General features: G+C 39.6%; 1 protein-coding gene across 2 annotated transcripts in view; it reads right to left on the bottom strand.

Annotated features, from left to right (window-relative positions):
* PLXNB2 (plexin B2) overlaps nt 1–14,505 on the bottom strand; it is a 335,450-nt gene that overhangs the window by 55,137 nt on the left and 265,808 nt on the right. For both annotated transcript variants that reach the window (XM_063134078.1, XM_063134077.1), the window contains 3 exons: nt 7,578–7,738; nt 6,681–6,829; nt 4,504–4,612 (listed from right to left, as the gene is read on the bottom strand). In XM_063134078.1, coding sequence (XP_062990148.1) covers nt 4,504–4,612; nt 6,681–6,829; nt 7,578–7,738 — 419 coding nt within the window. The remainder of the gene's footprint in view (nt 1–4,503; nt 4,613–6,680; nt 6,830–7,577; nt 7,739–14,505) is intronic.

The following is a 14,505-nucleotide window of genomic DNA, read 5'->3' as shown; positions in this document are numbered from 1 at the left end:
CTTTAAATTACTGTAACTGGTTTTTTTTTTTGTATAATTAACTTAACCACTTTGATCTCTTGGGACTGAGTGGGCCATAATTAAAATTGAAAATGAACAGTTAATGTAAGCAGCTTGAAGAAATTCAGAAAACTGGAACATGCAAGCATGGTGTCTAACGTTCCTTGATACTGATACATAACAAAATAACAAATGCTAAAATATTAATTCAAGAATAGAAAAAAATCACTGGCCCCCAAAAGATTTTAGGACACTGTACTCATCTATTGTTTCTGAAGTTCAGCCTTGGAGTTTCCCTCCAATATTTTTGTTTTTGTTTTTTAAAAGAGAATGTTTTAGAGGAATATTTAACTTCATCTGCAAAAAAATCTATATAACAAGAAGAGATGTAAGAACAAATCTGTTCTCTAAAACAAAAAGATTGAGTCTTCTGGTAGATAAATTACCCACAAACAATGCCCAGAGGCGATCCCAGAAACAAAGGCTTTTAAGACAATATAAGCAGACTAGATTGCCTGGTTTGAACTTCAACTGCTGTGCCAGAAGCTGTAAAAGACCACACCATGCTTCTGGAGATGGAAGTATATAGCATGCTATGCTATTTTTAAAAAAAATCTTTTTGTAGTCTTGAAGTGTTTTCTGTCTCTCCATAAAATAGGAAAGGCAAGCCAAGTGAGAAGACGTCAACATCAACAGAGAGAGAGAGAGGGAGGGAGGGAGAATAACATTCCCCTCTATCTAGCAAACCAGGAAATATTTATAGTAACAATTTATTCATTCAAGATGCACTTCATACACCATGGACCAAAGCAAATGCAGACTATGGCATGATATGTGTGCACTTTTTACAAACAAGTTGTTAAGCTGAAGTCCATTTATAGAAGCATATCTGGTTTAAAAAAGGGAAACAAAGAATGTCCAATCCCTTTTAGCAGAAAAAAGCTATTTATCTTTTAGATTGGGCAGGGGTGGAATAAAAGATAATTAGCAAAGAATTGGTGTGAAGAGTCAGACAGAGGAAAGGAAACTACCTATAGCTTGGTGACTTCTCATTAAATGAACAGCCTCAAACTTATGTTTCTTTAGTCTGCATCTTCCCAGTAACTCTCTCAGAAAGTTTTTCAGCTAAAATGCAGGCTATATTAACAATATTCTTGCAAACTTTGCTATTATAGCAACGTAACAGCAAATATTTAACAACAGCAAAGAATGTTGTTAAATATTTTTGGCCTGATGGTGATAGTGTGGAATTCTCATATATATATATATATATATATATATATATATATATATATATATATATATATGGTTTGGATGTTGGAGAGGGGGTTGGAAGGGGAATAGTCTAGAATTCTCAGCCCAGTTTTAGAATACGGATGCAAGTTTCCACTCTGCGGCCAACTAGTTCAGAAGACATTTGCACTCTAAACTCTGGTGCACTACGACAACATCATAACTAGATTAACTATGATTAACCACGAATTGGACTGGAAAGAGTATTTATCACTATCATGTTTAGGTTTCCTTTCCAACTACAAATTATAAACACCATAGGACACAACTGATGGGGGGAAAGTAGGAGACACTAATATTGTGGCTTCTTGTGAAGCTGTTATTTTAGGTGAAGAAAATAAGTACAAAACCATATGGTTTGGATCCAGAGTCTGCCATTCTCCTGCCTTCAGAAGGCTTCTGAGACAGTGGAGCATTTATGATATTGGAATGGGAAAGGAGAGGATTTCCACTTTGTCCTGGGAATGTTCCTGCTGGTGGGAGAAATGTTGGATCCAACCTTATATCTTGGCCTTGGATGAATTTTAATATTGGCTTTAGCCTGTTTTGGGGTGCAATCCTATACATGTTTAGACAGAAGAAGTCCTATAACTCCAGCCATCCATGCTGGGACTAATCACTATCACTCACCCTAACCTGCCACATGGGGTCTTTATGAGGAATAAAAAGCAAAATGAACTCACTTGGAGCAAAGGCGGGATGTAATTATTTAAAATCAGCCACACTAGAAATACTTTATCGCCATACATTCACATATAATCTTGCAATCATGAAGACTACAAATGAAAGAATGGTGGTAGAATTCCACAGCCAAAGCCCCATCTACTGCAACATGCCCACCCCTGCCCTGGACTGACTGCACAGCTCCAGTACGCTCCTCACTATCTAATTCTGGCCTAGCATTCTATGTTTATCCAGTGTCTTTCTTCTTGTGACTTGACCACATCCACTTCCTCTGTGCTATTAGTCAGCATGAAAGCTGAAATTGCACAAGCAGAAAAACAAATCCTCAAGGGGATCACCTAACCCTGACACCCCATAATATGATACATATCAGTAGTTCTGTTTTAAACTCTAAGAGTAATGGTTGAATTCTCTAAAGAATTTCCTCTGTAGGCTAACAGTGTGTATCCACTTACACTGCAGAGGGCTACTCAACTATGCCTTTAAACACCACATCTGTGGCATAGCAGTTTGAGCCCTATCCTTCGGCATATTGCCAATATGACTAGTTGAAAGGTTTGATGTGATGGCACATCATAATATCTGTGTCTCAGGCTCTTTCTATTTAGGCTATGCTTTTGAATGAAACCAGAGATGTAGAATGTGTGGCACTCAAGATGTTGTTGGACTCCAGCTCTATCATCCCTCACCATTGGCTATGCTAGCTAGGGCTACTGGAAGCGTCTGGGTAGCCACATGTTCCTCACCCCTGAATTAAACAATCCAACTGAAAACATTTCAAGATCAATATTTGTGGTGTTATTCAGTAGCTGTGGATTTATACTTGCCCTCAAGATCACTGGTTTAGGAGGAAACCATAATCTGTTTTGTAAACTATGGTTTGTTTTAAAGGTGATTGCCGCCCCTGCCGCCTTAGGGATGGGTGAGAATTCAAGCAGGGATGCTCAACTATGCTAGTACCCCTGCTTTAATTATAAGAAGTAGAACTGAAATATGCACAGCCCACCCTATGTAGTTCTTCCACCTCAACCCTCCTTGGTTTTCCACTAGCAGGAAATCTTCCCTAGTTGTCGAGGAACATGGGTAGGAGGGTACTGTTGCACCATGTCATGCTTTGTTGGTCCCTGGTTGACAGCTGGTTGGCTACTGTGTGAACAGAGTGCTGGACTAGATGGACCCTTGGTCTGATCCAGCATGGCTCTTCTTATGTTCCCTCAGGAAAAAAAACACCTCTAACCTTGGGGAAGAGGAAAGGGCAGTAGCCAACAGAGGGCTCGAATGAAGACTCAGTGTTCTGTCAAGTTGCCTGACCACTGTCCAATTATGCACAGAGCATCATTTGCTGCCGTGGAGTCAAAGGATGGACTATAAACCTCATGATTCTTTGGCAACAAATGTTGCTCTGTGCATCATTTGCGGTTACTTGGGCACACTGCCAGGACCCTCTAGCCTTTGCTGGAGCTCTATGCTGACTGCTAAGCTCTATGCTGACCTTCTCCACATGAGATTCTCTTTGGTTTGAGGTAGGGCAAGGATGGGCAACTTGAGGCCCTCCAAAATTGTTGGACTGCAACTCTCATCATGGAGCTTCACTACTGGCTAGTTGTAGTCACGAGTTCAATTACTGTTTTTAAAGCTCAATTGAAAACCTTTCTTTTTTATCTACAGCTTTTAGAACTTGACTTTGTTCTTACTTTCACAATGTTAGTTTTATTGTCCCCTTTACTTATTTCGTGCATTCTCTTCCCTTTCTTATTGTTTTATTATGATTTTATTAGAATGTAAGCCTATGTGGCAGGGTGTTGCTGTTTTATTCTTTTACTATGTACGGTACCATGTACATTGATGGTGTAATCATCATCATCATCATCATCATCATCATCATCATCATCATCATCATCCAACAATATTGAGAGGGCCACAAGTTGCCCATACCTGAGGTAGGATAGAATTGCAGCCACAGGAGGGTTTGTATCTATACCCTTCAAATGCCTGTGGAGTTCCCTTGAGCTTTCCAAACGTTAGACTTTAATGTTCATAGGACTCAAATGCTTTTGGGGGTGATACAGGGCTGCTTGTTCATCTCTTTTTCTTCTTTAGTACAGATATTGCAACCATGTTACCCATAATAAATCTAACTGTTTACTATATTTAGTAAATTGTGTTTTAAGACGAACTTCAGGATTTCTAATGCGGCAAATCTGAGTACATTTCCCCCCAAACCATTTTATTTATTCATTTGATTTGCACCCTTTTTACCAAGAAAAATGGTACTAAATAATAAAGCAATAATAAAACAATGCATTAAAACACAATAAAAACACAGAAATAGCAGAATAAAAACAGCATTCAACCCAAAGGCTTGAATAAAGAGACCTCTGCCAGAAGGACGGCAGAGAAACCTTGAAGGACTAAAGACCAATACACTGTTTACAGTATGTACACATTTATGTTTGTCCCAATGGTAAAAGGAAAACAAGATGCTGTATATTAAATAAGGTAAGGTATTCACAAAGGCATGCTCACCTGATATGTAAACTGCACTTCATTTGTTGATCTGCCTAGTGTTCCATTTATCCGAACATCAATTTCACCTTTTCTTTGCTCTGGCACACTTCCAACCTCACATACTATCCTAATTGGAAACAAGACACATTTGTACATAAAAAATAATAATCGAATCCATTGTTTTATATAGAGATATCAGTTTAGATTAGATCAGTTTAGATCAAAATCTAGACTGGTATCCTGTTTTCACCATCTGTGTTGCACATATTCTTACATTAACCATGGGGAATTAAAATATTTCTAATGCAGGGTTAGAAATGTCTAAGTGAGTATAGCATTGGGTTGAATCTAGACTTATTCATACTTTGAATAGATCCACTGAAATCAATGGGACTTAAGTTAGACATGATCTATTTAATTGCCATTGATTTCAGTGGTGATTTCTGCCTCTGATTGGTCCTGATGGTCCCTGTTAAGCCTATTTACATATGTACCATCCAAATAATTATGAATTTCTGCTTCAGAAGGTTGATGAGACTTATATAGATTCTCACTGCAGAGTGTAAATTCATAGGTCATTTCTTCTTATCACCATTTAGCTTGTAGATACAGTTTATTTAATGCATATCTTCTTTATCCTTCATAAGATTGGCTCCACAGTCCTATGCTGGGGAAAAAACTTCCATAACTATGCTACATGATTTTAAATCTATCAACTTGACCAACACATTCCTGGGGACTTTCTTCTTTTCTGAAAAACCACTATTAATACTGTAAGTAAATATAAATTTCATCTTTCAAGTCAGCTCCAGTGATATCCATGAAACTGTTGCCCTCAGCCACCTCCAGCCACTCCTTCCTTTTTGAAAACTCCTAATTCTGATTCCAATTTTCTGAATTCTGAGGAACACCCACCCCCCGAATATCCGCAATAGTCAGTACTCTCTCTTCAATAGGTTTTTTGGACTGTCTAGCAGCCATCTTATGGCTGTCAAAATAATGTCTGAATCTTTATATTTGTTCATAATCCAAATTCATCCTGAATTGCTAACACTTTAATTCAAACACTTAGGAGTTACTAGCATTACGAATACTGCAACACAGACCCCCCCCCTCAGAAACAATTCATCAATAAGTTCACACATCTAAACATCACAGGATATACAGTATGTTAATAGAATTCAGGCCACTTAATCATGAATCAAAATACTACACATTGTTACAAAATCCTTCCATATAGCCTCAAATGATGAATTTGTGCTTGCAATTATATGCAGGGTTCCCAAAGACAGGTTGCCTCCGACACAATCTAAGCAGAAACTGCAAACCAGCTCCTCTTCTCCCCCCTCCACCAAGTCATGGGAGGTGGTAGAATGCCCACAAATCTGTTTTGGTTAGTTCTGGAATTCCTGGTGATAAGATCTCGATTCTCCCAGAGTGCAGGACACGGAATAACGGGCTCAAGTTAAAGGAAGCCAGATTCCAGCTGGACATCAGGAAAAACTTCCTGACTGTTAGAGCAGTACGACAATGGAATCAGTTACCTAGGGAGGTTGTGGGCTCTCCCACACTAGAGGCATTCAAGAGGCAGCTGGACAAGCATCTGTGAGAGATGCTTTAGGGTGGATTCCTGCATTGAGCAGGGGGTTGAACTCGATGGCCTTGTAGGCCCCTTCCAACTCTGCTATTCTATGATTCTATGTTTTCGGATCTTCTCCCTATCTCCCATTCCTTTGGCTAATGCCAGATTATAAATATTTAGTATATAAAACTTTCCTGAGCTATGCCATTGGAAAAATGAGCTTTAACAAAATATGTCTACAGGAGATAACTTACTAATGCGTCTAATTTTGAAATAAGTTTGTGAGTCACTGAATCTGAATAAGCAGCAAACAAACTGGAGTTGTAGCTATAAGGTCATAAAAATAGATGGTTGGTACTACATGTCTCTTAATTATATGTATAAACTACAGCAAAATAATGATAAACAAGGCAGGTGCCTCTAGAATTACAGTTCAACACATATTAAAATAGTTACAATACATAAATGCCAAGGAAGTTATATATGTAAAGTCACTTTTACTGGCATATTTGTCAGGCGAGACCTTTATTGCACTTTTCTACAGTCCTTGGCGTACAGATCCTCTGTGCTGCCCCCAAACCTCTGGCATTCAAAATATCTGACAGTTACTTACCTGGTGGAAACAGAGTATAATTCTTCTCTAAAACTACAATCGGTGCCTGCCACAATGATATTTTCAACATCTTCAGCTTTTACGCCCAAATTAGATCCCTTTATGGTCACCAAAATTCCACCACCTAGTGGTCCATTCTTTGGTTCAATCTACGTATGCAGAAAACACATTTGAAAAGTCACAAGAGCAAGTTAATCATCAGCTGTCGCTAAAAACAGGAGTTTTTAGTCTCATGACTAAAAGGGGCAGCCAAAATAGTTCAGGGTAGATAGATTCTAGGCAAAGCAATCTTGAAAATCTCAACTTTTATTCTTTTATTTCCGCTCTGAAGAAAAAAAAAGTATTTTTACTCTGGGATAAACATTTTTATTTATTTATTTATATTTGTTTATTACATTTATATACCGCCCCACAGCTGAAGCTCTCTGGGCGGTTTACAACAATTAAAAATAGTAAACATTAAAAGTATACAAAAATTTAAAAAACTTAAAAACAGTATAAAAACATCAGTATCCATTTAAAAACAACAATTCTGGGGTCCATTAAAAACAAACTTAACGTTGTTAAATGCTGTTAAAATGCCTGGGAGAAGAGAAAAGTCTTGACCTGGCGCCGAAAAGATAACAACGTTTGTACTCTTATGAATATGAGTATTTTGCAGCATTTAGATACTTCCTGGAAGCAATGATATTTTTATATCCCCAAGTAGTAATGGTAGTCTGAACTACAGAGAATTCCACTCTAGTATTAAATTACTTCTTTAAACCTGTTGAAAGGTAGTGGATTGTAGATTGGAGTATTACCTTTGTGTATAAGAAGTAGTGAAGGCAGTGTGGGGGTAGGTGGGGAATATGTAGCATTCAGATAGTGTCATGAAATGATGTGGAGTCCACTTACCTGAGTAATAACTGGAGCAGGACAGTTCTTAGTAGAAACTGAGCAGCGTTTTTTGTAAACACAGCTATCATTGTCTTCACACCAGACACATTCATACTGAGAATCAGCCGCAAGACACAAGCTGCAGTCTCCCCGACCATAGGAACAGCTGTATAAAATCACTATAAAAATTGCAAACAAGTCTCAATTACTCCTCCACAATTGAAAGCAAGTCAAAGCCCAGATAAACCTTGATGTGGCCTCATTAGAGAAGCATTATTAAGGTGTATGTATGTCCATCGGCACATGTAACTAGCACAACCTCAGCATCTGACCGCCTTTCTCTTCTCCAACTCAACAGTACAAGTACCATTTACAACAGCATATGGTGAAGGAAGAAATCTGATGTAACACTAAGACAGACAGGAACACCCAACTTTCAGGAATGTAGCCAAGTGTCCGAACTGCATAGCTTCCTCAAATTATTAATACACATATTCACTATTAATATGTATTGCAATGCATAGCGGAAAGCAAGATAATGGCACCTGCATAAAACAATTTGTAATCCTAGAGGTGACAAGGAGAAGAAAAAAGCAATGAAGACAGAAAAGAGCAAAATGGTGGCCTTCAAGTTGCTTTTTTTGTGGGTTCAGTGTACTGGCTATGCACAGACAGACTACTGTTGGGGTGGGAAGCAATTTTCACTAGACCAAACTGGGGAGATCAAATGGGAGTTTTGTTATTGTAGTGTGGATGTTGACTCTTGTATTTCAGTCATCTACTGATATTTGCTTTATAGGCTGTCTTTCCTCAGCTTGGCCCATTGTAGCCTGAACTGTACAAGAGAAAGACAGGTGGGTAGACCTACCTTTGGGTAGGGAGAATGGACAGGGAGATTAGACTAGATGGTCATTGCTACCTTTCAACTCTGTAAGTAATTGGCATGTTTTTTAGAACAAGGAAAGAACAAACCTGGAACAAAGTTAGCAAAAAAAAATAGGCCCTGAGAAGGAAGTTGAAATATAATGGAGAATGGACACTACATATAGAGAGAGGTCCAGCTACAAGGGACAACGTATTTTGTTAATTATGTATTGTGGAATCAATTCACTTCCCCCCCCCACTAAATTAAATGCACATATGTTGATGGGCAAGGAAAGTTGTAGTGCATTCACATCTGTAGAGGCAGCTATTCATATTTAGCTTTAAGAGAAAAAGATCCACACTAAAGTTTCCAAGATTCTACTAACACTATGAGCTTGGGAAAGTAAAATCAGAATTCAAGTAGCGTAGCTGAATAAGAACTTTCATTCATATATTCACATAGACACCAGTATGCTTCGACCTATTTTTCCACCACTTTACATTTAACTCTAAGGTCCAGGGAATCCAAGGAGTCTGGTAGCATGAACCAAAGGTTGACAGATGAGGTCAGAGACCATGGGTGGGAGGGCACTGCAGAGCATTCCAATCCTGATAAAGAATGCCCTGCCACTTCTGGTTATCATGACCATGAATCATAGAGAAAGACAGAGTGCCTCTTAAACCCATAACAGGTTTGAGCTTCTTGGGGGATAAAGTTAACCGAAGCTGAATTTGTGATATGTGAAAACAACTTGAGATAAAGTAGTACCCATCAAATGACTACAGTGCAGTAAGGTCTAATTCCAGGATATGCGGAGCAAATCCAGGATGTTAAATAATTAGGACTGTGGACCAGTAACAAGTGTCAGTCATGACTGTTTTAGCACACTTTTACAGTCAGACAGATGATCACCATCTTAAGTGAAAGCAATAAGTGCTAAAGTTTAAAAAATACAACTTTTTAGTTCTAAGTAATTGCTAGATGAAAAAGAATCTGAATGCAAGTGGGGCGGTGGGGGGGGGAAACGTTCGATTATTTGGCTCAGTAAAGCTATCATTAACCTTAATGTCTGGCACTGGGAATTAGGGGTGTGCACGGACCCCCCACTCCGCTTCACTTCCAGATCCGCGATTTGCGGATCGGGCCGCTTCGCTCCACCCCCGCTCCGCCCATGCCCGCTCCGCTCCGCTGCGGAGCTCCGGATCCGGATCGGAGCTCCGTTTCCCCCCCCATAGGCTTGCATTAAGCTTAAAAAGTATACAACTTTTTTTCTGTGAAAGTTAGAAACCTCACGTTTGGCACCATGACACCTCATGGAGGTATACACACGCACGCCAAGACTCAAGGCAATCCCATCATCCCCTGAATTTTGGAGAATTTATGAAAATCCAACACCCCATTCACACCCCTTTCCATAGCTCCGTCAATTTGCACGTTAAAAACCTCAAACTTGCCACCATGATAGCTTATCCAGGGATACACACGCATGCCCAGACTCAAGGCAGTCCCATCATCCCCTGATTTTTGGGGAATTTATGAAAATCGGGCACCCCATTCACACCCCTTTCGATAGCTCCGTCAATTTGCATGTTAAAAACCTCAAACTCGCCACCATGATAGCTTATCCAGGGATGCACATGCACGCCAAGACTCAAGGCAGTCCCATCATCCCCTGATTTTTGGGGAATTTATGAAAATCCAACACCCCATTCACACCCCTTTCGATAGCTCCGTCAATTTGCACGTTAAAAACCTCAAACTCGCCACCATGATAGCTTATCCAGGGATGCACACGCACGCCCAGACTCAAGGCAGTCCCATCATCCCCTGATTTTTGGGGAATTTATGAAAATCCAACACCCCATTCACACCCCTTTTGATAGCTCCGTCAATTTGCACGTTAAAAACCTCAAACTCGCCACCATGATAGCTTATCCAGGGATACTGATGCACACCAAGACTCAAAGCAGTCCCATCATCCCCTGATTTTTGGGGAATTTATGAAAATCCAACACCTCATTCACACCCCTTTCGATAGCTCCGTCAATTTGCACATTAGAAACTTCAAACTCACCACCATGATAGCTTATCCAGGGATGCACACGCACGCCCAGACTCAAGGCAGTCCCATCATCCCCTGATTTTTGGTGGGGTTTAAACCTGCAGACATCTCAATGGGGCCATTTCAAAGGAAATCCCAAGATGCCATGAATTGGGGAGTAGAGATAAACCTATATGAATCTTCTTCCACACTTGAAAAATGGATTTGGAACTTCCAAAACTCCAAGTGAGCGCAGGAAGGACTTATCCCCTGAGTCAAAGCCAGACACACACAACATCCCTGCGAGGCAGGCAGGGGAGGAGAGAGGGAAGGCAGGCAGGCAGGCAGCAGACATTTCTGGAGGCATAAGGAAGTGAGCCAAGGATAAGCCAGTAATGCATATAAAATGGCATAAATAAATAAATAAACAAAGGAGGGGTGGAATTAAAAGCAGCAGTGTTGCTGAATAAACAACAAGAAGAACTTTTTTAAAAAGGCTATATCTGTCTTTTACCAGCAATAGGGGACGTGCCCAGGGGAGGGGGAAGCAGCTGCCAGTTCAACTCATGAAAGCCATTGCTTCACCACGAGAGCTGAGGAGTAGAACTCTCACTTCAACTCATGATAGGCATTGCTCCACCGGGTTACTCTTTGGAGGGCTCTGATTGCCCTCCAAGTACAGGAGAGAGTGGGGGAACGTCCACATGGGATGCCCTAGGGGAGCTCATCCCCTTGCACCACATCTTTTCAGTTGTTCCCCAAAGTTAGGGTGGGTAGCAGTGCTGTGTTTCTATCTCTTATTATTGGCTTAGTATATGATTTCAGGTTGTTTGTGCATTTGGTGGGGCTACTGTTTTAAAAAACACTGGGAAAAGTCCGTTCAGACTAAGAAAGAGAAGTTCCCAGAATCCCAAGTTACCCGTTTTGCCTATCCCCTCCTCCAACTTTGGGATCATGTGATCATGACCGGGAGTTGACTCTGCCCCTCAGCCCTTCGGAAAAGGTATTTTCCCGCCGGTTTTTTTTTAAATTCTAGCACACGAACCGCAGCACGCAGAGAGCTGAGAGTAGGCTCAAAATGACCCCCATCCACGACTCTCCAAGCACAAGAATTTTCAGAAAGATAGCTTCAAAAACAACAGTTATCCCCCTTTCTTTTCCGCAATGCAATCCTATGGGCGAAATGTTTCAAGATGGCGATCGGATCGGACCGCGGAAACTGGAGCGCTCCGAAAATGGGCGCTTCTCTTCGCCTTGCTTCTAGGGGTCCGCGGGCCGCTTCTACTCCGCCTCTGGGCAAGGCGGAGCAGGCCAATTCGCTCCTGCTTCTGCGCTTCTAATCGGAGCGGAGCACATGCCTACTGGGAATATCAGTCCCCAGAATGATTGCACTTTCAGAAAAACTCACATGATGCTCAAAGGACTCTTATAATGCATCACTGTGCTTAGAAATCAGTCTATTTAATACAGGACCATCTTACTCAGCATATCCCACTGTGTTGATTCAAAGTGGTGTTAACTTGCTAGCTGAGAATAGGTTTATTTTTACTGGGAATGGGAAATTTAGATTTTGTTTTATTTTTTGCTTGCATGACACAGTCCATAAACCATAGTGCTACAAACCTATTCAAGGTAATGTGGTTGCATTCATGATGCTAAATAAGACTTTTAACATTTTTCCTGTGATGAGTAAATGTAGAATTAAATGATCTTCTCCAACAACTTATGTTGTCTACAAGGCTGGCATATTGGGGGTGGAATTTTTTTAATAGCAAACAAAGATTGTTGCAATGGAAATCAAGGACAACCTAGCCCCTCAATCTGCAAATCATTTTCAGCAGAGTTTACCAACTTTATTTGTAAGGAAATTGTAAAAAGAGCAACAGAAGGAAAATAAATATTTCCCTATTCCTTATTATCAGGTGGAGAGAGAAAAAGCTTTCTCCTTCTTAGTTTTATACTAATGGATTGTTTGGATTATAGAGGCCTTTGACATTAATTTTAAATAAAATCTTAAGTAAACAAGCATGTTATAAAGGGCTTTCCCCCTACATATTCTACCCTAGTCAATATTTTGTTTTAAATAGGCTTTTTGTGACCAACAGCATTTCCCAGCATTCAAAATTCAGTAATATGTTTTTCATTCAATGAATTTTCCAAAAGTTTATCTTTTTAGTGGAGGAGATGGGGATTGACACTTTACACTTACTCCCATCAAAGCCTTCCTGAAACCCAAGATTATTTTCATACCCCCCACATCCTCATCCCACCCTTTGCATCACAATCTCCCTCCTCACATCAGAGTAGCAGGCCCTCCACATGCATCCACCTTTTCAGACCCAAGTCCCCCTTTGTACCCTGGGGAACCTTCTCCCTGCCCTATGCCCAGAACAGGAGTCCTCATCTGCTTTCCCCTCTAGCCGATAATATACATGAACATGATCCATTGGGTCTCCAGCATCTGTAAGCTAGGGTGAATTAGCCTGATTCCGGGATGATTCATTTACAGCTTTGGTAATGAATAATCCCTCAGCCCATTCACTTGACCTTGATCTCCTTGTATAGCTGGCCTGGTAGAGGACACATGCTTTTAATGGAAGTCATTTTCAATGTTTTGATTCTATCTTAAGAATGTGTATTCGCACATTCTCTCATTTGAACTGAACACTAAGGTGCCAAGAGTCTGATTCACAAAACAGGTGCATGGAATTCTACTTTGGAATTTTGAATTTCACCAGCCTGCCAACAAGACCTTCATGTCTAGCCAACTGATTAAATATACTTTTCATCAGTGCATGCAGAAATGAAAATGACTCCTGTCTCTGCAAAAGGCAGCACTCAAATGGTCTCTGAATTAGATCTGTAGTGTACGGAAAGCTCTCATAGCAACACACAATGCAAAAACAGAGCTCAAAGTGTTAATCAGTTTCACTACTGATCAGCTCATTAAATGTACTAGCAGCCAGCCAGCCATTAGATTCCAACCTTTATCCATCATTTTTAGATACTAGCTGTGAAACCATTGATAATACAGGACAAAGGATAAAAGGGATATATTGGATTTCACACTCTTCAGAGTCTCCAGTGGCTATAAAAAGACATTAAATGCCAATGCTACTTGGTGTTCTCTAAAAGGATTCGTTTCTATTTGGAAATTCAATCATTGTTCATCTTCTATGTAGTAACTACTAGAACAACCAAAGCAACTAACTTTCATGGTGTTTAAATCCAGCTATATTAAGGACCAGAAATTTGTAAGATTTTTTTATAATAAAAAGGGAAAGCCTGGATAACATTGATATAGATATAGATATAGATAGATATAGATATTCCATTTCTTTCCTATTCCTCTTTTATAATTATTGTATACTTGAATGTGAATGAGTGTTGACTTTTAAAATTCAGTTGTACCATGGTGTTTCCAATAGACTTAAGAAAAGAAAAGAACACATCAGTTACTAAGAATTTTTTGTTTAAAGATTTGGGGAATATAACAAAGAATCCCTCTTCCCTTCTGGAAGAGACTAAAATGTAATCTAGTATAGACACATACAGTTTAAGAATAAGATCGCAACAGTAATTCGTTGCATTCATTCCAGGTTGAATGACTCTTTGTTAACATGGTTCACCAAAAATGGACAAAGCATGAGGATGTGTGTTATACAATGGCAGAAACACTCTACTGTCCTTACTGGAAATGCTGCACCAAATACACGCTGGAATTTCATTTGCTTTTTATGTGGTCACTTTCCATCCATGGTTCACAGCAATCCCATATAAGAAGATAAAGTATGTTTGGGTAGATAAGGCATTAGTATTGTAAAAAGATACACATACACATATACACATACATATATGTGTGTGTATATATTGCAAATCAATATATATATTGATTTGCAATATCCATTAAAAATAAATTCATTAAATACAAATATACCTATAGACTGATTTCCAGCAATGTAAGGTTTATCGGTATGGAGACATTAATTACTAAGTATCACTGAATCAAAATTATAAGCTGAAGAATTATTGAAAAGAAT

Source organism: Elgaria multicarinata, chromosome 9, assembly GCF_023053635.1.
Source record: "Elgaria multicarinata webbii isolate HBS135686 ecotype San Diego chromosome 9, rElgMul1.1.pri, whole genome shotgun sequence".
Classification (NCBI taxonomy): Eukaryota; Metazoa; Chordata; class Lepidosauria; order Squamata; family Anguidae; genus Elgaria; species Elgaria multicarinata.
The sequence above is the reverse complement of the archived record's forward strand: the minus strand, read 5'-3'. Positions and strand labels throughout refer to the sequence as shown.